The sequence below is a fragment of the Nerophis ophidion genome, linkage group LG17 (assembly GCF_033978795.1).
Source record: "Nerophis ophidion isolate RoL-2023_Sa linkage group LG17, RoL_Noph_v1.0, whole genome shotgun sequence".
NCBI classification, from domain to species: Eukaryota; Metazoa; Chordata; class Actinopteri; order Syngnathiformes; family Syngnathidae; genus Nerophis; species Nerophis ophidion.
Genome location: NC_084627.1, coordinates 8,657,285 through 8,684,586, shown reverse-complemented (window position 1 = coordinate 8,684,586; position 27,302 = coordinate 8,657,285). Strand labels below are relative to the sequence as shown.

Genomic DNA, 27,302 nt, shown 5'->3' with positions numbered 1-27,302 from the left:
TGACGAGTCCACATTTCAAATTGTTTTTGGAAACTGTGGACGTCGTGTCCTCCGGAACAAAGAGGAAAAGAACCACCCGGAAAGTGTAAAAGCCAGCATGTGTGACGGTATGGGGGTGTATGAGTGGCCAAGGCATGGGTAACTTTGGTGAGGGCACCATTAATGCTGAAAGGTACATACAGGTTCAGGAGCAATCCAAGCAACGTTATCATGGAGGCCCCTGCTTATTTCAGCAAGACAATGCCAAGCCAGGTATGAGGCGGGAGACTGTTGAACAACTTAAGCTGTACATCAAGCAAGATTGGGAAAGAATTCCACTTCAAAAATGTGTGTCCTCAGTTCCCAAACCTTTATTGAGTGCTGTTAAAAGGAAAGGCCATGTAACACACTGGTAAAAATGCCTTTTTTGCAATGTGTTGCTGCCATTAAATTCTAAGTTCATGATTATTTGCCAGAAAAATGAAAAGTTTTTCAGTGTGAACATGAAATATCTTGTCCCTGCAGTCTATTCAATTGAATATAAGTTGAAAAGGATTTGCAAATCATTGTATTCTCTTTTTATTTACCATTTACACAAAGTATGTATTGTTGAGCCCAAAGTGTACAAACCTAAAATAAATTAGTTTCACTACAGTCACTTTTCGATTTATGAACCTATCAAGAAGAAGTTACAGGCCTACTGAAAACCACGACTAGCGACCACGCAGTCTGATATTTCATCATTGATATATAAACTATTAACATTGCAACACATGCCAATACGGCCGCTTTAGTTTACTAAATTGCAATTTGAAATTTCCCGCAGAAGTATCATGCTAAAACGTTGCGGTATGATGACGCGTGCGTGTGACGTCACGCATTGTAGAGGACATTTTGTTCCAGGACTGTTCCCAGCTACAAGTCGTCTGTTTTTTATCGCATAATTCCACAGTATTCTGGACACCAGTGTTGCTGAATCTTTTGCAATTTGTTCAATGAATAATGGAGACGTCAAAGAAGAAAGCTGTAGGTGGGAAGCGATGTATCGGGCCGCATTTAGCAACACAAACACAGCTAGTGTTTCCTTGTTTACATTCCCGAAAGATGACGGTGAAGCTTTACTATGGAACAGAGATGACAAGCGAACACGGTTGGATTGGACCACACACACAAAGTACAGTGTGTTATGCAGCGATCATTTTGAAAGATTGTGTTTCGAAGAGGGTCCCTTGCAAAGGGCAGAGATGGGCTCGTCGACTGGTGCTGACGAAAGGTGCGGGGCCGACCTTCAGGTTGTACAGGTACGACCATATAATCTCACTAAAACACTAGTAACACAATAAGCAGATAAGGGATTTCCCAGAATTATCCTAGTAAATGTGTCTAATAACATCTGAATCGCTGTCACTGTAAAGTCTTTTTTTAATTTTCTCTAGTCCTTCACTCTCACGTTCCTCATCCATGAATCTTTCATCCTCGCTCAAATTAATGGGGGAATCGTGGCTTTCTCGGTCTGAATCGCTCTAGCTGCTGGTGGCCATGATTGTAAACAATGTTCAGATGTGAGGAGCTCCACAACCCGTCGACTGGTGCTGAAGAAAGGTGCGGGGCCGACCTTCAGGTTGTACAGGTACGACCATATAATCTCACTATCCATCCATCCATTTCTACCGCTTATTCCCTTTCGGGATCGCGGGGGGCGCTGGCGCCTATCTCAGCTACAATCGGGCGGAAGGCGGGGTACACCCTGGACAAGTCGCCACCTCATCGCAGGGCCAACACAGATAGACAGACAACATTCACACTCACATTCACACACTAGGGCCAATTTAGTGTTGCCAATCAACCTATCCCCAGGTGCATGTCTTTGGAAGTGGGAGGAAGCCGGAGTACCCGGAGGGAACCAAACACTAATAACATAATAAGCAGATAAGGGATTTCCCAGAATTATCCTAGTAAATGTGTCTAAAAACATCTGAATCGCTGTCACTGTAAAGTCTTTTTTTAATTTTCTCTAGTCCTTCACTCTCACGTTCCTCATCCACGAATCTTTCATCCTCGCTCAAATTAATGGGGGAATCGTGGCTTTCTCGGTCTGAATCGCTCTAGCTGCTGGTGGCCATGATTTTAAACAATGTTCAGATGTGAGGAGCTCCACAACCCGTCGACTGGTGCTGAAGAAAGGTGCGGGGCCGACCTTCAGGTTGTACAGGTACGACCATATAATCTCACTATCCATCCATCCATTTCTACCGATTATTCCCTTTCGGGATCGCGGGGGGCGGTGGCGCCTATCTCAACTACAATCGGGCGGAAGGCGGGGTACACCCTGGACAAGTCGCCACCTCATCACAGGGCCAACACAGATAGACAGACAACATTCACACACTAGGGACAATTTAGTGTTGCCAATCAACCTATCCCCAGGTGCATGTCTTTGGAAGTGGGAGGAAGCCGGAGTACCCGGAGGGAACCAAACACTAATAACATAATAAGCAGATAAGGGATTTCCCAGAATTATCCTAGTAAATGTGTCTAATAACATCTGAATCGCTGTCACTGTAAAGTCTTTTTTTAATTTTCTCTAGTCCTTCACTCTCACGTTCCTCATCCATGAATCTTTCATCCTCGCTCAAATTAATGGGGGAATCGTGGCTTTCTCGGTCTGAATCGCTCTCGCTGCTGGTGGCCATGATTGTAAACAATGTTCAGATGTGAGGAGCTCCACAACCCGTGACGTCACGCGCACATCGTCTGCTACTTCCGGTACAGGCAAGGCTTTTTTATTAGCGACCAAAAGTTGCGAATTTTATCGTGGATGTTCTCTACTAAATCCTTTCAGCAAAAATATGGCAATATCGCGAAATGATGAAGTATGACACATAGAATGGATCTGCTATCCCTGTTTAAATAAGAAAATCTCATTTCAGTAGGCCTTTAAGTTTGTAAATAGAGGTTCCACCGTATATTTACTAGTAAACTGAGTAGACTATTAAACTCTGAGTAGACTAGTAAACTGAGTGCACTCACGCCAAGGGACCCTCGTGCTTCATGATCTTGACGGCGCAGTCCAAGGTGCTTTTGTACTTGTGTGCATCCAGACCCTGCAGCGCCACACAAAAAAAGTGTTTGGGATATATTCACACCTTGGATCTTTCAAAATAAAAGCTGTGGTGACTGGCCTGCATCCTGGTTTTGATGACATCCACAGGAGTGTTCCCGAACACACTGGTGGCTCCCGCCAGGGCTCCGAACGCTCCCGTTATCAAGGGGTTGATGACTTTGTTGGGGTCCTCACCTTGGGGCGCAAAGGTCCCGTTACATTAGGCACACCTCAGGTGCGCACAGTGTTGTGCACGTAGCTTACCTTTGTACCAGTTCCTGAGAGAGGTCATCACGTAGAAGCGGATGGCCTGATTGGATCCTTGTTTGAGCACAGTGGCCGTCAGACCCTGATAGGTCCCTCTGAGTCCTGCACACAATGTCCGGCTTCATCAGCGTTTTACAGCAACACACCTTTGTTGACTTTTACTGGTGTTCCCTCCACACTTTCATTATCCTAAAACTTTGCGTCTGTACTCTGACTTGATGATTCCATTCATAAAGTATTCTTAATTCAACACCAGCTCACTTTGGTTTTTAGCCAATTTTGCCGCGCCGTACACCTCAAGAGTCATAGAACTTGGTACTTGACATGTGCTAACTGTTAGGATGCTAACGCTATCATGAAAACAATAGCATGTTAAAGGGGAACATTATCACAATTTCAAAAGGGTTAAAAACAATACAAATCAGTTCCCAGTGGCTTGTTGTATTTTTTGAAGTTTTTTTCAAAATTTTACCGGTCTCGGAATATCCCTAAATAAAGCTTTAAAGTGCCTTATTTTCGCTATCTTTGAAACCACTGGCCATTTCCCTGTGACGTCACACAGTGCTGCCAATGTAAACAAACAATGGGAATACCACAGCAAGATATAGCGACATTAGCTCGGATTCAAACTCGGATTTCAGCGATTCAACAGATTACGCATGTATTGAAACAGATGGTTGGAGTATGAAAATATTGAAGAAGAAACTGAAGCTATTGAGCGAATAGCTATTGACGCTATTCATAGCCATAGCATGGCCGAATAGCTGCGTTAGCATCGCCGGTAAAATGTGCGGACCAAACGATCAGGACTTTCGCATCTTTTGACACTGGAGCAACTTAAATCCGTCGATTGGTAAGTGTTTGTTTCGCATTAAATGTGGGTGGAAGGAAACGTAATATAGTTACAAATGCATCTGCAGGTTATCCATACATCTCTGTGCCATGTCTGCTTTAGCACCGCCGGTAAATAGCATGTTAGCATCGATTAGTGTAGCATGTTAGCATCAACAAAACTCACCTTTGTGATTTCGTTGACTATCGTTGCAAATGCATCTGCAGGTTATCCATACATCTCTGTGCCATGTCTGCTTTAGCACCGCCGGTAAATAGCATGTTAGCATCGATTAGCGTAGCATGTTAGCATCAATTAGCTGGCAGTCCACATCAACAAAACTCACCTTTGTGATTTCGTTGACTATCGTTGCAAATGCATCTGCAGGTTATCCATACATCTCTGTGCCATGTCTGCCTTAGCATCGCCGGTCAAATGTGGAGACACTCTGGCACATTCAATGGGGGTCTGGCGGCAGACACTTTGGCATCTTGGGGCCAGTGGTGCAACTTGAATCCCTCCCTGTTAGTGTTGTTACACCCTCCGACAACACACCCACGAGGCATGATGTCTCCAAGGTTCCAAAAAATAGTCAAAAAACCGGAAAATAACAGAGCTGAGACCCGGTGTTTGTAATGTGTTGAAAATGAAAATGGTGGGTGTGTTACCTCGTTTCCAGCGCGATAAACAGAAAGGCATTTAATTCGGCCAAATTCACCCATTTAGAGTTCGGAAATCGGTTAAAAAAATAGATGGTCTTTTTTCTGCACCATCAAGGTATATATTGACGCTTACATAGGTCTGCTGATAATGTTCCCCTTTAACTTTTTTAGACAATTTTGCCATTGTACACATCAAAGTCATATTACGTGGTACTTGACATATGTTAAATATTAGGATACTTAACCATAATAACAATAGAATTTTAACGTTTTTAGTAGGGGTGGGCAAATTAATGCGTTAATTACGAGTTAACTCATCAATCTATTAACGCCGACAATTATTTTATCGCACATTTGCGTATGTTGTTTACATGCTTTTATTTTGTTAACGCCTTTTCTTAACAAGATGGCGTCGAGGGGCTCTTGGTAAAGATGGAACATTTGGCAAAAATACCGGACAATTCTGCAAATTTCATGGCTGGCTTACAGCGTGGTCACTCCGGGATCACTTACGACCGCCAGACAATTTCTGAATGTGGATAGATCGGGCCGTTTTGGACTTGCTAGACCGGCTAGCTAGCATGGGAATACTTTGCCGGCTACATCCAGCGGCCTGTGAAGCAGCGGAGTATATGTGTTGTCTGTCTATTTATGAATAATGCAGACCAGGAGTGTTGGCTGAGTTCTTAACGTTTGCTTTCAGAGCGTGCATATCACAACATACAAGATGTCGGGCTACCGCGCATGCTCGTCACTCCTGTTGCATGCTGGGTAGGGTAGTTCTTTTATTCCCTGGCTCATAACATCACAATATAGTACCATGTATATGATGCCTTCAGTTTATCAAAGCACCAAGCAAACAATCGGAAAATTCCCATCATATCAATTCCTAGATATGGTCATAATTATTTTAAGTGCACTACGCAGAATAAACACAACATTATTAATATTGCTACTACGGATAATTTGATCCAAAATTCCCTAAAACAGCCCACTACCTATAATATAGGTTTTTTAAACATAAGATCCCTGATAAAAAAAAAATGTTTCTGCTGTTACCTCAGAAATTGTCTGTTCAGATCTTATGATTGTGGCTCAGAGATTTGTATGTAGATTATATTTATTTTCCATAACAAACAGGATAACTTAAATACCCTGGCAGTGGCAATAAGCTTAAATGTTTGTATTTACATTTTTGGAGTTGATTTTCATCAAATATGCTATTTAACTGCTACTGTTTAACAAGGACTGATTTAAATTGTGTTTGCACAACAAATGTTTTGGCGCTTTTGTTCATGTGGGAGAATATTCCAATAAAGGTGCACTACACACTACTTTTGAATTCATTATTGGGCTTTGTGTATACAATGCAGTTAATCGCGATTAATCTGAGAAATGGTGCGATTAACTTCGATTAAATTTTTTAATCGTTTCCCAGCCCTAATTTTTTCGTCATGTCACCCGCCCAACCCGCGTTTTATCAGCGTACTCCGCGGATGAGACCGCAAACCGTGCATCTCTACTTCACGCCTTGCCCGCTCCAACTTTCCTTTGCATTCCAGAAAAACTAAAACCCCAAAGTCCACCTATTGACAATTTGTTACAGTTTTGTTGTGTTTTGCTTGATTGTACAAGATGTCTATGGAGGAGCTGGTCTGAGAAGTAAAATATGTTCGTATGTTGTTAATATTCAGTGTTTTATTGTTCATAGTTAATATTATTATTACAGAGTTCTATAACTAGGTACTTGACATATGCTAAGTATTAGGATGCTAACTTTGACATGGGACCAGTAAAGTGTTAAGATTTTAATCAATTTTACTTCAGTACACCTCAGTCATATTACTTGGTACGTGACACATGGTAACGGCTATGATGCTAACTTTAACATGTTAGCATGATAACATTAGCATGCTAACCTTTTCAGCTTAAGTGTACTTAATGTTTTGTGCCTTGAACCAGAAGTATAATAGCAGCGTGTTGGCTCATTCATCACTCCAAGCAACGTTGGTAAATTTGACAATATGTCTAAAACAATTCATACTTATGAAACCGTCGCGTGTTTGATGTCTGTAGGAGTCTTTCCATGCATCTTTTCTACGTGCTATCGTAATGTAATCATGTTAGCGCTGTTAGCATTAGCAATTATGCTAATATGTTTATCTGTGTTATTATTATTATCTTACAATTATTGCTTCAATACAGCACATCACTACTTCCTGTAATACCTTCAGTTCTGATGATCTCCCGCACGCCGTGGAAGAATCCTCTGTACTTGGGGTTTGCCGATGTCTGATCGTGGATGAATTTGACCTAAAAAGACAAGCAAAGAAAAAAGTAAAAATAAAAATAAAGATGTTGATGAAAGGTGGCCAATGGCGCTGCCGACCTTGACCGTCTCCATGGGACACACGACCACCACGGCCTCGGCCACGCCGGCGCCCAGGCCGCACAGGAACCCACGCTTGCTGTCCAGCTTCCCGCTCTCGTCGCGCATCTTGTTGCTCAGGAACTCAAATACTCCGAATCTTTTTATCAAGAGAAAAAAATAAAAAATAGAAAATAAAATGTCATATTTGTAGTTACAGCTGATGCAAACCAAACATGGACAATCACATTTTATTAGCATTCAGGATGCAAAAACACCCTGAAATTGGCCCCCGTATTGCAAATAATAAAATAACACTACAATTTGTTTGTGTTGTTGTTTTTTGTCCAACTAAGGGTTTATGTTATTAATGTTTAATAGGTTTTATGGTATGTCAAAGTCTCCCTATTTGTTTGTGCTACATATATGTTGTAACCTGGCATGGGATTTTGACTTAATGAAAAAGACTGAAAATAAGGCCAGAAGTCCCCAGGCAGGCCCACTGGTATTTCAGCAAAAATTAGCCAAAATAAAGCACAATTTAAAGATTTTTTTAGTGTTTAAAGAATTGAAAAATCATCACTATGTGCGTTTCAGTTACTATGTTATTGACTCACTACAGTAAATGTGTTCACATCCACAGGAACCACATGGGTTAGCCTACTCTATACAGTATTTACAACCTTACTAGTGTTCACTTCACAGATGGTCCATCTAGTTATTGACATTATTTACACATTACTTTGTTTGTTTCAGTCACTATGTTATTGAGTCACTACAGTAAATGTGTTCACATCCACAGGAACCACATGGGTTAGCCTACTCTATACAGTATTTACAACCTTACTAGTGTTCACTTCACAGATGGTTTCTCTAGTTATTGACATTATTTACACATTGTCTGTTTCAGTCACTATGTTATTGAGTCACTACAGTAATGATGTTCACATCCACAGGAACCACATGGGTTAACCTACTCTATACAGTATTTACAACCTTACTAGTCTTCACTTCACAGCCACATATGGTTCATCTAGTCATTGACATTATTTACACATTACTTTGCTTCATTCACACGTGACTTTGGCATTTTTGCTTTGATGACTCTGACATGAACCTTCCTGGCAAAAATGAGCAAAAAAAAGGACAATTTAAAGATGTTCTAGTGTTTAAAGAATTGAAAAATGATCAACAGTGTTGACATAAATACATTCCTCATTCATCCAAATGAATTTATGTTTTAGTCACTGTTATTGAGTCACTACAGTAATTGTGTTCACATCCACAGGAACCACATGGGTTAGCCTACTCTATACAGTATTTACAACCTTACTAGTGTTCACTTCACAGCCACAGATGGTTCCTCTATTTATTGACATTATTTACACATTACTTTGTTTGTTTCAGTCACTGTTATGGAGTCACTACAGTAATGATGTTCACATCCACAGGAACCACATGGGTTAGCCTACTCTATACAGTATTTACAACCTTACTAGTGTTCATTTCACAGCCACAGATGGTTTCTCTAGTTATTGACATTATTTACACATTACTTTGCTTAATTCACACGTGACTTTGCCATTTTTGCTATGATGGCTCTGACATGAACCTTCCTGGCAAACATTAGCACAAAAAAGAACCATTTAAAGATGTTTTAGTGTTTAAAGAATTGAAAAATGATCAACAGAGTTGACATAAATACATTCCTCATTCATCCAAATGAATTTATGTTTTATTCACTGTTATTGAGTCACTACAGTAATTGTGTTCACATCCACAGGAACCACATGGGTTAGCCTACTCTATACAGTATTTCCAACCTTACTAGTGTTCACTTCACAGCCACAGATGGTTCCTCTAGGTACTGACATTATTTACACATTACTTTGTTTCATTCACACGTGACTTTGGCATTTTTCCTATGATGGCTCTGACATGAACATTCCTGGCAAAAATGAGCAAAAAAAAAGAGCACCATTTAAAGATGTTTTAGTGTTTAAAGAATTGAAAAATGATCAACAGAGTTGACATAAATACATTCCTCATTCATCCAAATGAACTTATGTTTTAGTCACTGTTATTGAGTCACTACAGTAATTGTGTTCACATCCACAGGAACCACATGGGTTAGCCTACTCTATACAGTATTGACAACCTTACTAGTGTTCACTTCACAGTCACAGATGGGTCATTTAGTTATTGACATTATTTACACATTACTTTGCTTCATTCACACATGACTTTGGCATTTTTGCTTTGATGGCTCTGACATGAACCTTCCTGGCAAAAATGAGCAAAAAAAAGAACCGTTTAAAGATGTTTTAGTGTTTAAAGAATTGAAAAATGATCAACAGAGTTGACATAAATACATTCCTCATTCATCCAAAAGAAGTTATGTTTTAGTCACTATGTTATTTAGTCACTACAGTAATTACAACTTGTGTTCTCATCCACAGGAACCACATGGGTTAGTCTACTCTAAACAGTATTTCCAACCTTACTAGTGTTCACTTCACAGCCACAGATGGTTCATCTAGTTATTGACATTATTTACACATTACTTTGCTTCATTCACACGTGACTTTGGCATTTTTGCTTTGATGGCTCCGACATGAGCCTTCCTGGCAAAAATTTGCAAAAAAAAAGAACCATTTAAAGATGTTTTAGTGTTTAAAAAATTGACAAATGATCAAAAGAGTTTACATAAATACATTCCTCATTCATCCAAATGAAGTTATGTTTTAGTCACTATGTTATTTAGTCACTACAGTAATTACAACTTGTGTTCTCATCCACAGGAACCACATGGGTTAGCCTACTCTAAACAGTATTTCCAACCTTACTAGTGTTCACTTCACAGCCACAGATGGTGCATCTAGTTATTGACATTATTTACACATTACTTTGTTTGTTTCAATCACTATGTTATTGAGTCACCACAGTAATGATGTTCACATCCACAGGAACCACATGGGTTAGCCTACTCTATACAGTATTTACAACCTTACTAGTGTTCACTTCACAGCCACAGATGGCTCATCTAGTTATTGACATTACTTACACATTACTTTGCTTCAGTCAAACATAACTTTGGCTTTTTTGCTTTGATGGCTCTGACATGAACCTTCCTGGCAAAAATGAGGGAAAAAAAAAGCACCATATAAAGATGTTTTAGTGTTTAAAGAATTGAAAAATGATCAAGAGAGTTGACATAAATACATTCCTCATTCATCCAAATGAATTTATGTTTTAGTCACTGTTATTGAGTCACTACAGTAATTGTGTTCACATCCACAGGAACCACATGGGTTAGCCTACTCTATACAGTATTTACAACCTTATAGTGTTCACTTCACAGCCAGAGATGGTTCCTCTAGGTATTGACATTATTTACACATTACTTTGCTTAATTCACACATGACTTTGGCCTTTTTGCTATGATGGCTCTGACATGAACCTTCCTGGCAAAAATTAGCACAAAAAAGAACCATTTAAAGATGTTTTAGTGTTTAAAGAATTGAAAAATGATCAACAGAGCTGACATAAATACATTCCTCATTCATCCAAAATAATTTATGTTTTAGTCACAGTTATTGAGTCACTACAGTAATTGTGTTCACATCCACAGGAACCACATGGGTTAGCCTACTCTAGACAGTATTTACAACCTTACTAGTGTTCACTTCACAGCCACAGATGGCTCATCTAGTTATTGACATTATTTACACATTACTTTGCTTCAGTCAAACATGACTTTGGCTTTTTTTGCTTTGATGGCTCTGACATGAACCTTCCTGGCAAAAATGAGCAAAAAAAAAAGCACCATTTAAAGATGTTTTAGTGTTTAAAGAATTGAAAAATGATCAACAGAGTTGACATAAATACATTCCTCATTCATCCAAATTAATTTATGTTTTAGTCACTGTTATTGAGTCACTACAGTAATTGTGTTCACATCCACAGGAACCACATAGGTTAGCCTACTCTATACAGTATTTACAACCTTACTAGTGTTCACTTCACAGCCACAGATGGTTCCTCTAGTTATTGACATTATTTACACATTACTTTGTTTGTTTCAGTCACTGTTATGGAGTCACTACAGTAATGATGTTCACAACCACAGGAACCACATGGGTTAGCCTACTCTATACAGTATTTACAACCTTACTAGTGTTCACTTCACAGCCACAGATGGTTCCTCTAGTTATTGACATTATTTACACATTACTTTGTTTGTTTCAGTCACTGTTATGGAGTCACTACAGTAATGATGTTCACATACACAGGAACCACATGGGTTAGCCTACTCTATACAGTATTTCCAACCTTACTAGTGTTCACTTCACAGCCACAGATGGTTCCTCTAGGTACTGACATTATTTACACATTACTTTGTTTCATTCACACGTGACTTTGGCATTTTTCCTATGATGGCTCTGACATGAACCTTCCTGGCAAAAATTTGCACAAAAAAGAACCATTTAAAGATGTTTTAGTGTTTAAAGAATTGAAAAATGATCAACAGAGTTGACATAAATACATTCCTCATTCATCCAAATTAATTTATGTTTTAGTCACAGTTATTGAGTCACTACAGTAATTGTGTTCACATCCACAGGAACCACATGGGTTAGCCCACTCTATACAGTACTTCCAACCTTACTAGTGTTCACTTCACAGCCACAGATGGTTCCTCTAGTTATTGACATTATTTACACATTACTTTGTTTGTTTCAGTCACTATGTTATTGAGTCACTACAGTAATTGTGTTCACATCCACAGGAACCACATGGGTTAGCCCACTCTATACAGTATTTACAACCTTACTAGTGTTGGTAACCACTAATACTATGGTGTTCATGATTATGTTGTTCATAACCACCAATTTTCCTGGGGTTGGTGGTTATGAATAATAACACTTCCAGAACATAAAAAAATAAAATGTTTAATAAGATAAATAGCATAATAGACAACAAAAATTGCGGGACAAACGTAGCACAAATGTATGGGACACATTCAGGGCAGGGGTGTCCAAAGTGTGGCCCGGGGGCCATTAGCGGCCCGCAGCTAATTGTTTATCGGCCCGCCACACATTCTGGAAATGCTATTGCAAAAATTTTTTAAAAACATTTCAGAAAGTAGAATGAGGTGAAATCTAACGAGGAAAAAGTTGCAATGTTGACACAAAGCTGCCATGCAGGCTCTTTTGTCTTTCCTTTGCTTTAATTTCCATTGCTCCCCAAAAAAATTATTGTGGAAACTATTGCATATATTGCGTGGTTGCCATGTAAAAATATTTTTTTAACAAAAGAGTTTAAAACAAACAAAATAATAGTTCAAACGTAAAATCGACCAATATATCTGAAATTGATCTCGTAACTTAAGTTTTGAAAGTAAAACAAATAATAAAAATGTATCAATTTATGAGTGGCGGACCTTTTGGACCCCAAAGATATTTAGTGGGATTTTATTTATCTTTTCACTGTGATTACTCAGAAATAATAATACATTTAAATCAATGGTATCTTGCATTATTGATCTTTTTAAGGCTCCAATTACTTCAGATCAGACATTGTTTTCTGAATGTTTTGGGAAATGGGGGAAATACTGCATATTTCAGTTTTATTACAAAAAAAAAAACTAAGTTGTTTTTGACTGAAAAGGCATAAAACCTTTTTTTTGTTTGTTTTTGTTTATATCAACCTGAAGTTGATAGAGATTTATCATAAGCGTTACCTAAAAAATAAAAATAACATATTGACTTATTTTTAACATGGTAATGACGGAGACCCTTTATGGTCCCCGGGAGCCCTAAGGGTAAAAAAATTAAAAAATCCAAATATATTGTTATGATTTGAAAATGAAAAATATCAAAACGGCCCCCACCTGTTTACATTTTTCCGTGTGCGCCCCTCAGTGGAAAAAGTTTGGACACCCCTGATTTAGGGGGTTTTGACATGGTTGAGGGACTGTTACGAATGATAATAATAATAAATAAATGGGTTGTACTTGTATAGCGCTTTTCTACCTTCAAGGTACTCAAAGCGCTTTGACACTACTTCCACATTTACTCATTCACACACACATTCACACACTGATGGAGGGAGCTGCCATGCAAGGCGCCAACCAGCACCCATCAGGAGCAAGGGTGAAGTGTCTTGCTCAGGACACAACGGACGTGACGAGGTTGGTACTAGGTGGGATTTGAACCAGGGACCCTCGGGTTGCGCACGGCCACTCTCCCATTGCGCCACGCGTGCTAGTTCTAGCAATTAGGCTGTTTTGGTTTTTATTTCATTTGTTTTAATGCACTGTAGCACTTTGAGGTTGTATGCTTAAAGTAAAGTGCTTTTATACATAAAATCTATTATTATTATTATTATTATTATCATTACATTTAAGTATCGATCCGATACCAAGTAGTTACAGGATCATACATTGGTCATAGTCAAAGTCCTCATGTGTCCAGGGACACATTTATTGACTTTATAAACATGTTATGATGGGGTTTTTTTTAAAGGAAAAAAGATTTTGTGGCAATAAAATATATAGATGTAATCATAATGGTATCGACAAGATACACTATTGCACTTGGTATCATTACAGTGGATTTTAGTTGTAGATCCACCCATGGCGTTTGTTTACATTGTGACGGCGGTGAGCTATTGTATCCTCCTACCGTGTGTAGTAAAGCATGTTTAGCTATTCCTGATCCTCCAGTGATAATATTACTTGTAAGAAATTCACTTTATTTGTCACCATGGAGGCGAGGATTGGTGATTTTGAATTAGCTAAAACCCTGTGGATGGACATTAGACGCTAGCTTGCTAGCCATGTCTTAAAGCAGCTCTTCCTGAGGGTGTTTCAGTGTTATAACTTCACCTTTATCTTGACTTTTTACACCAAAATGCATCCGTTCTCCCTGTTCTGTCTACACACGGTGTCTGCTTGTAAGTACTCGGTGTGCGTGCGCTGCCGAACATGCTCCTCTGCTGGTAAAACTAGCAATTTTTAAAATAGGGAACCCATTCTTCCATTTTCTACCTCTCGTCCCTTTCGGGGTGTCGGCAAGGAGAGCTGGGGCCTATCTCAGCTGCATTGGGGCAGAAGGCGGCGTACACCCTATTCCTCTCCCGAATGATAACATTTTAACAACATAAACACTATAATAGTTGAACAAAAAGAAGGTTTAGAGCACAAATAAATGGCAAAGTTATTTCAACAAGGAGCCAACTTCAAACAAGCAGGCAAAAACTGCAATGAAATTTGATATTTTCCCCCCCGGACACGATTCGCCGACTGGGCTTCATCGGCGAGTACCTGACGGCGGCTTTGGGAATGGAGCCGTAGAGCAGCGAGCTGAGGCCTCGATAAAGACCCCTCACGCCATGACCGTGGACCGTCTGCTTCACGCAGTCGGCTGCAAAGAGCAGAGGAGGACCCGTGTACAGGCGGGAATGGGAAAGAGGCTTCTGGTACAAAACAAGCAAAACATCATCTGACCGATGCCTTTGAACTTGGGGGGGTTGGCCTTCTCGTCCAGCTGCAGTTGTGTCTTCACGTACTCGGTGGGGAAGGTGATGCAGATCTCGATGCCGCCCGCGATCCCGCCTGTAACACAACAGACCCTCGATGAAACTACACCTGTGTTTGTCAGTTGGAGGCGTGTCTTAATGAAATTAAACAATGGATGTCCGCTAATTTTTTGCAACTTAACGCCAAAAAAACGGAAATGCTGATTATCGGTCCTGCTAGACACCGACCTCTATTTAATAATACAACTTTAACATTTGACAACCAAATAATAAAACAAGGTGACTCGGTAAAAAATCTGGGTATTATCTTTCACCCAACTCTCTCCTTTGAGGCACACATTAAAAGTGTTACTAAAACGGCCTTCTTTCATCTCCGTAATATCGCTAAAATTCGCTCCATTTTGTCCACAAAAGACGCCGAGATCATTATCCATGCGTTTGTTACGTCTCGATTACTGTAACGTATTATTTTCGGGTCTCCCCATGTCTAGCATTAAAAGATTACAGTTGGTACAAAATGCGGCTGCTAGACTTTTGACAAGAACAAGAAAGTTTGATCACATTACACCTGTACTGTATATACCTTTATATACATATATACATACATATATACCTATACTGTATATACCTTTATATACATATATACATACATATATACCTATACTGTATATACCTTTATATACATATATACATACATATATACCTATACTGTATATACCTTTATATACATATATACATACATATATACCTATACTGGCTCACCTGCACTGGCTTCCTGTGCACTTAAGATGTGACCAAAATTCACCCATTTAGAGTTCGGTAATCGGTTAAAAAAAATAGATGGTCTTTTTTCTGCACCATCAAGGTATATATTGACGCTTACATAGGTCTGCTGATAATGTTCCCCTTTAATGCTGAAAAGGTACATACAGCTATTGGAGCAATCCAAGCAACGTTATCATGGACGCCCCTGCTTATTACTGCAAGACAATGCCAAGCCATGTGTTACAAAAGCGTGGCTTCATAGTAAAAGAGTGCAGGTATTAGTCAGGCCTGCCTGTAGTCCAGACATTGAAAATGTGTGAAGGCTAAAATATGAGTTGAACAACTTAAGCTTCCACTTCAAAAATGTGTCTCTTCAGTTCCCAAACCTTTACTGAGTGTTGTTAAAAGGAAAGGCCATGTAACACACTGGTAAAAATGCCATTAAATTCTAAGTTATTGATTATTTCCCCCAAAAAAACAAGTTTCTCAGTTTGAACATGAAAATATCTTGTCTTTGCAGTCTATTACATTGAATATAAGTTCAAAAGGATTTGCAAATCATTGTATTCTCTTTTTATTTACCATTTACACAAGTTGACAACTTCACTGCTCTTGGGGTTTGTAATTGTGCACAAGTTGACCCCCAATACCACCTTAAATCCCTCCCCTGCTCTTCAGCTGAGAACAAGCATCCTTGCAGCTGATTGGTCCAGCTGATGGCAGCATGGTGGCCTGAAGACACGCCCCCTGGCCCCATTAGAGGGTGGGGCCTCTCCGAGGGAACATGTTGTTAAAAAGTTCAGCTTCAAAGGCCAACAATGTGTGCATGGCGTGCATTCATGGTGTGTCCATGCTGAGGCGCTCAACACTTGCTCAGTGACGGTCGCTCATGCAAAAAAAAAAAAAAGCTCAAGATGCAGGAGAGAGGACACACCTGAGGCTCGGTGACAAGTCACCTGCATCCTGGTCCACACCTCACACGGCTGAGGAGACACACACACAAGCACTTTACCACGCCCGGGAACACACTTCTCTTTGTTATTCAACAAAAGTTGCAACAACACTGGCTCCACTGACACTCGTGTGTGTGTGTGTGTGTGTGTGTGTGTGTGTGTGTGTGTGTGTGTGTGTTCTTGTAGTTCTACCCTTCTTGAGACATGAAGAAGGAAAAGTATCTTCCATATGAGGAGGTGTGAACAAGTGATGACATAAATCATGCTCCCAATAACATTGCATCTATTGACTGTGTGACAGGTTTTAAAAGTGCTCCCCCTCTGGCCAACATATGAAATAACAAGTGTGTGTAAAAATTGAAGTGTGCCCTCTTTGGCCAAAATGAACACACAAAAATAAATACATATATAGAGACATACTGTAATAACTTGAAGTAACTAACAAAGATTAAAAAACTATTACAAACAAAAAAATAAAAAAATGTAATGAATTAAAAGCATTTTTTTATATATATTTGCATAGTATGTTTGCATTATTAATAATTTAAATACAAAATGTTATATATCCGGAAAAGGTGGTCCTAATGAGGTAGGCATTTTTTGGAGGTATCGAGAAGGTCAAAAATAAAAGAATGTGTGTTCTTGTATTTCTACCCTTCTCGAGACACCAAGAAGGAAAAGTATCTTCCATATGAGGAGGTGTGAACAAGTGATGACATAAATCATGCTCCCAATAACATTGCATCTAATAGACAATGTCTCATTTGCACCCCTGCTGGTGACATGAGGGTGGTCCTAAAAAGGAGGGATTTGTCAAATTGACTGTGTCGCTTTTAAAAGTGCTCCCCCTCTGGTCAACATATGAAATAACAAGTGTGTGTAAAAAATTGAAATGCGCCCCCTTTGGCCAAAATTAACACACAAAAAAATAAATACATATATAGAGACATACTGTAATAACTTGAAGTAACTAATGAAGATTAAAAAACTATTACAAACAAAAAAAAATAAAAAAATGTAATGAATTAAAAGCATTTTTTTATATATATTTGCATAGTATGTTTGCATTATTAATAATTTAAATACAACATTTTATATATCTGGAAAGGGTGGTCCTAATGAGGTAGGCATTTTTTGGAGGTATCGAGAAGGTCAAAAATAAAAGAATGTGTGTTCTTGTATTTCTACCCTTCTTGAGACGTGAAGAAGGAAAAGTATCTTCCATAAGAGGAGGTGTGAACAAGTGATGACATAAATCATGCTCCCAATAAGATTGCATCTAATAGACAATGTCTCATTTGCACCCCTGCTGGTGACATGAGGGTGGTCCTAAAAAGGAGGGATTTGTCAAATTGACTGTCGGGTTTTAAAAGTGCTCCTCCTCTGGTCAACATATGAAATAACAAGTGTGTGTAAAAAATTTAAATGTGCCCCCTTTGGCCAAAATGAACACCAAAAAAAATAAATACATATATAGAGACATACTGTAATAACTTGAAGTAACTAATGAAGATTAAAAAACTATTACAAACAAAAAAAAATAAAAAAATTTAATGAATTAAAAGCATTTTTTTATGTATATTTGCATAGTATGTTTGCATTATTAATAATTTAAATACAACATTTTATATATCTGGAAAGGGTGGTCCTAATGAGGTAGGCATTTTTTGGAGGTATCGAGAAAGTCAAAAATACAAGAATGTGTGTGTGTGTTCTTGTATTTCTACCCTTCTTGAGACGTGAAGAAGGAAAAGTATCTTCCATATGAGGAGGTGTGAACAAGTGATGACATAAATCATGCTCCCAATAACATTGCATCTAATAGACAATGTCTCATTTGCACCCCTGCTGGTGACATGAGGGTGGTCCCAAAAAGGAGGGATTTATCAAATTGACTGTCGGGTTTTAAAAGTGCTCCCCCTCTGGTCAACATATGAAATAACAAGTGTGTGTAAAAAATTGAAATGCGCCCCCTTTGGCCAAAATTAACACACAAAAAAATAAATACATATATAGAGACATACTGTAATAACTTGAAGTAACGAATGAAGATTAAAAAACTATTACAAACAAAAAAATAAATATATATTTGCATAGTATGTATACATTATTAATAATCTAAATACAAAACGTTATATATCTGGAAAGGGTGGTCCTAATGAGGTAGGCATTTTTTGGAGGTATCGAGAAGGTCAAAAATAAAAGAATGTGTGTTCTTGTATTTCTACCCTTCTCGAGACACCAAGAAGGAAAAGTATCTTCCATATGAGGAGGTGTGAACAAGTGATGACATAAATCATGCTCCCAATAACATTGCATCTAATAGACAATGTCTCATTTGCACCCCTGCTGGTGACATGAGGGTGGTCCTAAAAAGGAGGGATTTGTCAAATTGACTGTCAGGTTTTAAAAGTGCTCCCCCTCTGGTCAACATATGAAATAACAAGTGTGTGTAAAAAATTGAAATGCGCCCTCTTTGGCCAAAATTAACACACAAAAAATAAATACATATATAGAGACATACTGTAATAACTTGAAGTAACGAATGAAGATTAAAAAACTATTACAAACAAAAAAATAATTAACTAATAGCAGTTTTTTATATATTTGCATAGTATGTATACATTATTAATAATTTAAATACAAAACGTTATATATCTGGAAAGGGTGGTCCTAATGAGGTAGGCATTTTTTGGAGGTATCGAGAAGGTCAAAAATAAAAGAATGTGTGTTCTTGTATTTCTACCCTTCTTGAGACACCAAGAAGGAAAAGTATCTTCCATATGAGGAGGTGTGAACAAGTGATGACATAAATCATGCTCCCAATAACATTGCATCTAATAGACAATGTCTCATTTGCACCCCTGCTGGTGACATGAGGGTGGTCCCAAAAAGGACGGATTTGTCAAATTAACTGTGTCGCTTTTAAAAGTGCTCCCCCTCTGGTCAACATATGAAATAACAAGTGTGTGTAAAAAATTTGAAGTGTGCGCCCTATGGCCAAAATTAACACAAAAAAATAAATAAATATGTATATTGAGTAGGGGTGTAATGGTAAACAAAAATGTTGGTTCAGTACGTACCTCGGTTCAGAGGTCACGGTTCGGTTCATTTTCGGTACAGTAAGAAAACAACAAAATATACATTTTTGGGTTATTTATTTACCAAATTTGCAAAATCTTCCACCAAAAATATTTTTCTTGGTGGAATATTTGATGTGAAGTAATTGGAAACGTGGATAGGTCAATAATTCATAATAACATTGATTTTGATTCAATATTATGTTTTGAGCAATGACAGTTTGAAAGAATTAACTTTTAACTTTAAAAATAAACAGCTGTTTTATTAGTCAACACTGCAACTTTTTCTAAATTACATTTAGCCTTTAAGCTTTTTTATTTCACTTTTGTTTATGTTTTTGTTTATTTTAATAGTATTTTTAGAATGTGCCGTGGGCCTTCAAAACATTAGCTGTGGGCCGGAAATGGCTTCATGGGCACACTTTTGACACCCCTGCTATAGATAATAAAAAATAAAATCTGATAAATCTATGGGTAAAAAGCAGAGCCTGGCGTTTATCATCACTCTCTCGCTCTCTCTGTCTCTTCCCCTTTCTCACAAATGTTGCTGCACACACAAATTGTTTGGTTTTTAACCCCTTCTTAACCCTGAGCGTACATTGAAAACACACGAAACCCTAACTTAAAAGGCCAGACATTTGAGGCATTTAAGAAACTCCACCCGGACAGCCCCACAAAAGAGGAAATATCCGGTGAAAAGAGGAGGCCTGGTCAGTCTATCATAGCCCGGTCGCTGCTAGCATGCCGTGTGTTGTTTTTTTTTATCGATTTAAACTTTTATTAGTAGATTGCACAATACAGTACATATTCTGTACAATTGACCACTAAATGGTAACACATGAATACGTTTGTTCAACTTGTTTAAGTCGGGGTCCACGTAAATCAATTCATAGTGCCTCGGTGTGCATTATTTACACAACATGCGGTGCGTTACTTAATGTCCGTGTCGTTCTGTACATCTCCGAACCGAACCCCCGTACCGAAACGGTTCAATACAAATACACGTACCTTTACACCCCTGACATAGAGACATACTGTAATAACTTGAAGTAAATAATGAACATTAAAAAACAATTACAAACAAAATATAAATATGAACTAAAAGCAGTCTTTTTTTAATATTTGCATGGTATGTATATATTATTAATGCTGTAAATAAAAATCTTTACATATATCTAGAAAGGGTGGTCCTAACGAGGTAGGCCTTTTCCCAGGTCTCAAGAGGGGACAAATACAAGAATGTGTGTGTCGGGGCCTCTCTGCAGACAGTGCAAATGTGTGTGTCGGGGCCTCTCTGCAGACAGTGCAAATGTGTGTGTCGGGGCCTCTCTGCAGACAGTGCAAATGTGTGTGTCGGGGCCTCCATGCAGACAGTGCAAATGTGTGTGTCGGGCCTCTCTGCAGACAGTGCAAATGTGTGTGTCGGGGCCTCCATGCAGACAGTGCAAATGTGTGTGTCGGGGCCTCTCTGCAGACAGTGCAAATGTGTGTGTCGGGGCCTCTCTGCAGACAGTGCAAATGTGTGTGTCGGGGCCTCTATGCAGACAGTGCAAATGTGTGTGTCGGGGCCTCTCTGCAGACAGTGCAAATGTGTGTGTCGGGGCCTCTATGCAGACAGTGCAAATGTGTGTGTCGGGGCCTCTATGCAGACAGTGCAAATGTGTGTGTCGGGGCCTCTATGCAGACAGTGCAAATGTGTGTGTCGGGGCCTCTCTGCAGACAGTGCAAATGTGTGTGTCGGGGCCTCTCTGCAGACAGTGCAAATGTGTGTGTCGGGGCCTCTATGCAGACAGTGCAAATGTGTGTGTCGGGGCCTCTCTGCAGACAGTGCAAATGTGTGTGTCGGGGCCTCTATGCAGACAGTGCAAATGTGTGTGTCGGGGCCTCTATGCAGACAGTGCAAATGTGTGTGTCGGGGCCTCTATGCAGACAGTGCAAATGTGTGTGTCGGGGCCTCTCTGCAGACAGTGCAAATGTGTGTGTCGGGGCCTCTCTGCAGACAGTGCAAATGTGTGTGTCGGGGCCTCTATGCAGACAGTGCAAATGTGTGTGTCGGGGCCTCTCTGCAGACAGTGCAAATGTGTGTGTCGGGGCCTCTATGCAGACAGTGCAAATGTGTGTGTCGGGGCCTCTCTGCAGACAGTGCAAATGTGTGTGTCGGGGCCTCTATGCAGACAGTGCAAATGTGTGTGTCGGGGCCTCTATGCAGACAGTGCAAATGTGTGTGTCGGGGCCTCTATGCAGACAGTGCAAATGTGTGTGTCGGGGCCTCTCTGCAGACAGTGCAAATGTGTGTGTCGGGGCCTCTCTGCAGACAGTGCAAATGTGTGTGTCGGGGCCTCTATGCAGACAGTGCAAATGTGTGTGTCGGGGCCTCTCTGCAGACAGTGCAAATGTGTGTGTCGGGGCCTCTCTGCAGACAGTGCAAATGTGTGTGTCGGGGCCACTCTGCAGACAGTGCAAATGTGTGTGTCGGGGCCTCTCTGCAGACAGTGCAAATGTGTGTGTCGGGGCCTCTATGCAGACAGTGCAAATGTGTGTGTCGGGGCCTCTCTGCAGACAGTGCAAATGTGTGTGTCGGGGCCTCTCTGCAGACAGTGCAAATGTGTGTGTCGGGGCCTCTCTGCAGACAGTGCAAATGTGTGTGTCGGGGCCACTCTGCAGACAGTGCAAATGTGTGTGTCGGGGCCTCTCTGCAGACAGTGCAAATGTGTGTGTCGGGGCCTCTCTGCAGACAGTGCAAATGTGTGTGTCGGGGCCTCTATGCAGACAGTGCAAATGTGTGTGTCGGGGCCTCTCTGCAGACAGTGCAAATGTGTGTGTCGGGGCCTCTCTGCAGACAGTGCAAATGTGTGTGTCGGGGCCACTCTGCAGACAGTGCAAATGTGTGTGTCGGGGCCTCTCTGCAGACAGTGCAAATGTGTGTGTCGGGGCCTCTATGCAGACAGTGCAAATGTGTGTGTCGGGGCCTCTCTGCAGACAGTGCAAATGTGTGTGTCGGGGCCTCTCTGCAGACAGTGCAAATGTGTGTGTCGGGGCCTCTCTGCAGACAGTGCAAATGTGTGTGTCGGGGCCACTCTGCAGACAGTGCAAATGTGTGTGTCGGGGCCTCTCTGCAGACAGTTCAAATGTGTGTGTCGGGGCCTCTCTGCAGACAGTGCAAATGTGTGTGTCGGGGCCTCTATGCAGACAGTGCAAATGTGTGTGTCGGGGCCTCTCTGCAGACAGTGCAAATGTGTGTGTCGGGGCCTCTCTGCAGACAGTGCAAATGTGTGTGTCGGGGCCTCTATGCAGACAGTGCAAATGTGTGTGTCGGGGCCTCTATGCAGACAGTGCAAATGTGTGTGTCGGGGCCTCTCTGCAGACAGTTCAAATGTGTGTGTCGGGGCCTCTCTGCAGACAGTGCAAATGTGTGTGTCGGGGCCTCTCTGCAGACAGTTCAAATGTGTGTGTCGGGGCCTCTCTGCAGACAGTGCAAATGTGTGTGTCGGGGCCTCTATGCAGACAGTGCAAATGTGTGTGTCGGGGCCTCTCTGCAGACAGTGCAAATGTGTGTGTCGGGGCCTCTCTGCAGACAGTGCAAATGTGTGTGTCGGGGCCTCTATGCAGACAGTGCAAATGTGTGTGTCGGGGCCTCTCTGCAGACAGTGCAAATGTGTGTGTCGGGGCCTCTCTGCAGACAGTGCAAATGTGTGTGTCGGGGCCTCTATGCAGACAGTGCAAATGTGTGTGTCGGGGCCTCTATGCAGACAGTGCAAATGTGTGTGTCTGGGCCTCTCTGCAGACAGTTCAAATGTGTGTGTCGGGGCCTCTCTGCAGACAGTGCAAATGTGTGTGTCGGGGCCTCTCTGCAGACAGTGCAAATGTGTGTGTCGGGGCCTCTCTGCAGACAGTTCAAATGTGTGTGTCGGGGCCTCTCTGCAGACAGTGCAAATGTGTGTGTCGGGGCCTCTCTGCAGACAGTGCAAATGTGTGTGTCGGGGCCTCTATGCAGACAGTGCAAATGTGTGTGTCGGGGCCTCTATGCAGACAGTGCAAATGTGTGTGTCGGGGCCTCTCTGCAGACAGTGCAAATGTGTGTGTCGGGGCCTCTCTGCAGACAGTGCAAATGTGTGTGTCGGGGCCTCTATGCAGACAGTGCAAATGTGTGTGTCGGGGCCTCTATGCAGACAGTGCAAATGTGTGTGTCGGGGCCTCTCTGCAGACAGTGCAAATGTGTGTGTCGGGGCCTCTATGCAGACAGTGCAAATGTGTGTGTCGGGGCCTCTCTGCAGACAGTGCAAATGTGTGTGTCGGGGCCTCTCTGCAGTCAGTGCAAATGTGTGTGTCGGGGCCTCTATGCAGACAGTGCAAATGTGTGTGTCGGGGCCTCTCTGCAGACAGTGCAAATGTGTGTGTCGGGGCCTCTCTGCAGACAGTGCAAATGTGTGTGTCGGGGCCTCTATGCAGACAGTGCAAATGTGTGTGTAGGGCCTCTCTGCAGACAGTTCAAATGTGTGTGTCGGGGCCTCTCTGCAGACAGTGCAAATGTGTGTGTCGGGGCCTCTCTGCAGACAGTGCAAATGTGTGTGTCGGGGCCTCTCTGCAGACAGTGCAAATGTGTGTGTCGGGGCCTCTCTGCAGACAGTGCAAATGTGTGTGTCGGGGCCTCTCTGCAGACAGTGCAAATGTGTGTGTCGGGGCCTCTATGCAGACAGTGCAAATGTGTGTGTCGGGGCCTCTATGCAGACAGTGCAAATGTGTGTGTCGGGGCCTCTCTGCAGACAGTGCAAATGTGTGTGTCGGGGCCTCTATGCAGACAGTGCAAATGTGTGTGTCGGGGCCTCTCTGCAGACAGTGCAAATGTGTGTGTCGGGGCCTCTATGCAGACAGTGCAAATGTGTGTGTCGGGGCCTCTCTGCAGACAGTGCAAATGTGTGTGTCGGGGCCTCTCTGCAGACAGTGCAAATGTGTGTGTCGGGGCCTCTCTGCAGACAGTGCAAATGTGTGTGTCGGGGCCTCTCTGCAGACAGTGCAAATGTGTGTGTCGGGGCCTCTCTGCAGACAGTGCAAATGTGTGTGTCGGGGCCTCTCTGCAGACAGTGCAAATGTGTGTGTCGGGGCCTCTCTGCAGACAGTGCAAATGTGTGTGTCGGGGCCTCTATGCAGACAGTGCAAATGTGTGTGTCGGGGCCTCTCTGCAGTCAGTGCAAATGTGTGTGTCGGGGCCTCTCTGCAGACAGTGCAAATGTGTGTGTCGGGGCCTCTCTGCAGACAGTGCAAATGTGTGTGTCGGGGCCTCTCTGCAGTCAGTGCAAATGTGTGTGTCGGGGCCTCTCTGCAGACAGTGCAAATGTGTGTGTCGGGGCCTCTCTGCAGACAGTGCAAATGTGTGTGTCGGGGCCTCTCTGCAGACAGTGCAAATGTGTGTGTCGGGGCCACTCTGCAGACAGTGCAAATGTGTGTGTCGGGGCCTCTCTGCAGACAGTGCAAATGTGTGTGTCGGGGCCTCTATGCAGACAGTGCAAATGTGTGTGTCGGGGCCTCTCTGCAGACAGTGCAAATGTGTGTGTCGGGGCCTCTATGCAGACAGTGCAAATGTGTGTGTCGGGGCCTCTATGCAGACAGTGCAAATGTGTGTGTCGGGGCCTCTCTGCAGACAGTGCAAATGTGTGTGTCGGGGCCTCTCTGCAGACAGTGCAAATGTGTGTGTCGGGGCCTCTCTGCAGACAGTGCAAATGTGTGTGTCGGGGCCTCTCTGCAGACAGTGCAAATGTGTGTGTCGGGGCCTCTCTGCAGACAGTGCAAATGTGTGTGTCGGGGCCTCTCTGCAGACAGTGCAAATGTGTGTGTCGGGGCCTCTCTGCAGACAGTGCAAATGTGTGTGTCGGGGCCTCTATGCAGACAGTGCAAATGTGTGTGTCGGGGCCTCTCTGCAGACAGTGCAAATGTGTGTGTCGGGGCCTCTCTGCAGACAGTGCAAATGTGTGTGTCGGGCCTCTCTGCAGACAGTGCAAATGTGTGTGTCGGGCCTCTCTGCAGACAGTGCAAATGTGTGTGTCGGGGCCTCTCTGCAGACAGTGCAAATGTGTGTGTCGGGGCCTCTCTGCAGACAGTGCAAATGTGTGTGTCGGGGCCTCTCTGCAGACAGTGCAAATGTGTGTGTCGGGGCCTCTATGCAGACAGTGCAAATGTGTGTGTCGGGGCCTCTCTGCAGACAGTGCAAATGTGTGTGTCGGGGCCTCTCTGCAGACAGTGCAAATGTGTGTGTCGGGGCCTCTCTGCAGACAGTGCAAATGTGTGTGTCGGGGCCTCTCTGCAGACAGTGCAAATGTGTGTGTCGGGGCGTCTCTGCAGACAGTTCAAATGTGTGTGTCGGGGCCTCTCTGCAGACAGTGCAAATGTGTGTGTCGGGGCCTCTCTGCAGACAGTGCAAATGTGTGTGTCGGGGCCTCTCTGCAGACAGTGCAAATGTGTGTGTCGGGGCCTCTCTGCAGACAGTGCAAATGTGTGTGTCGGGGCCTCTATGCAGACAGTGCAAATGTGTGTGTCGGGGCCTCTCTGCAGACAGTGCAAATGTGTGTGTCGGGGCCTCTATGCAGACAGTGCAAATGTGTGTGTCGGGGCCTCTCTGCAGACAGTGCAAATGTGTGTGTCGGGGCCTCTCTGCAGACAGTGCAAATGTGTGTGTCGGGGCCTCTATGCAGACAGTGCAAATGTGTGTGTCGGGGCCTCTCTGCAGACAGTGCAAATGTGTGTGTCGGGGCCTCTCTGCAGACAGTGCAAATGTGTGTGTCGGGGCCTCTCTGCAGACAGTGCAAATGTGTGTGTCGGGGCCTCTCTGCAGACAGTGCAAATGTGTGTGTCGGGGCCTCTATGCAGACAGTGCAAATGTGTGTGTCGGGGCCTCTCTGCAGACAGTGCAAATGTGTGTGTCGGGGCCTCTATGCAGACAGTGCAAATGTGTGTGTCGGGGCCTCCATGCAGACAGTGCAAATGTGTGTGTCGGGGCCACTCTGCAGACAGTGCAAATGTGTGTGTCGGGGCCTCTCTGCAGACAGTGCAAATGTGTGTGTCGGGGCCTCTCTGCAGACAGTGCAAATGTGTGTGTCGGGGGCCTCTCTGCAGACAGTGCAAATGTGTGTGTCGGGGCCTCTCTGCAGACAGTGCAAATGTGTGTGTCGGGGCCTCTCTGCAGACAGTGCAAATGTGTGTGTCGGGGCCTCTCTGCAGACAGTGCAAATGTGTGTGTCGGGGCCTCTCTGCAGACAGTGCAAATGTGTGTGTCGGGGCCTCTCTGCAGACAGTGCAAATGTGTGTGTCGGGGCCTCTCTGCAGACAGTGCAAATGTGTGTGTCGGGGCCTCTATGCAGACAGTGCAAATGTGTGTGTCGGGGCCTCCATGCAGACAGTGCAAATGTGTGTGTCGGGGCCTCTCTGCAGACAGTGCAAATGTGTGTGTCGGGGCCTCCATGCAGACAGTGCAAATGTGTGTGTCGGGGCCTCTCTGCAGACAGTGCAAATGTGTGTGTCGGGGCCTCTATGCAGACAGTGCAAATGTGTGTGTCGGGGCCTCCATGCAGACAGTGCAAATGTGTGTGTCGGGGCCTCTCTGCAGACAGTGCAAATGTGTGTGTCGGGGCCTCTATGCAGACAGTGCAAATGTGTGTGTCGGGGCCTCTCTGCAGACAGTGCAAATGTGTGTGTCGGGGCCTCTCTGCAGACAGTGCAAATGTGTGTGTCGGGGCCTCCATGCAGACAGTGCAAATGTG

The 27,302-nt window shown here is 42.7% G+C and overlaps 1 protein-coding gene across 3 annotated transcripts in view; it reads right to left on the bottom strand.

The window, feature by feature from the left end:
• slc25a1b (slc25a1 solute carrier family 25 member 1b) overlaps window positions 1-27,302 on the bottom strand; it is a 50,883-nt gene that overhangs the window by 3,494 nt on the left and 20,087 nt on the right. For 2 of the 3 annotated variants that reach the window (XM_061876152.1, XM_061876151.1), the window contains exons 2-8: window positions 14,722-14,829; window positions 14,539-14,638; window positions 7,233-7,371; window positions 7,072-7,156; window positions 3,347-3,451; window positions 3,162-3,277; window positions 3,010-3,083 (exon numbers count right to left, since the gene is read on the bottom strand). In XM_061876152.1, coding sequence (XP_061732136.1) covers window positions 3,010-3,083; window positions 3,162-3,277; window positions 3,347-3,451; window positions 7,072-7,156; window positions 7,233-7,371; window positions 14,539-14,638; window positions 14,722-14,829 — 727 coding nt within the window. Of the gene's footprint in view, window positions 1-3,009; window positions 3,084-3,161; window positions 3,278-3,346; window positions 3,452-7,071; window positions 7,157-7,232; window positions 7,372-14,538; window positions 14,639-14,721; window positions 14,830-16,452; window positions 16,502-27,302 lie in introns of all 3 variants that reach the window. The other variant, XM_061876153.1, reaches the window with a different exon arrangement.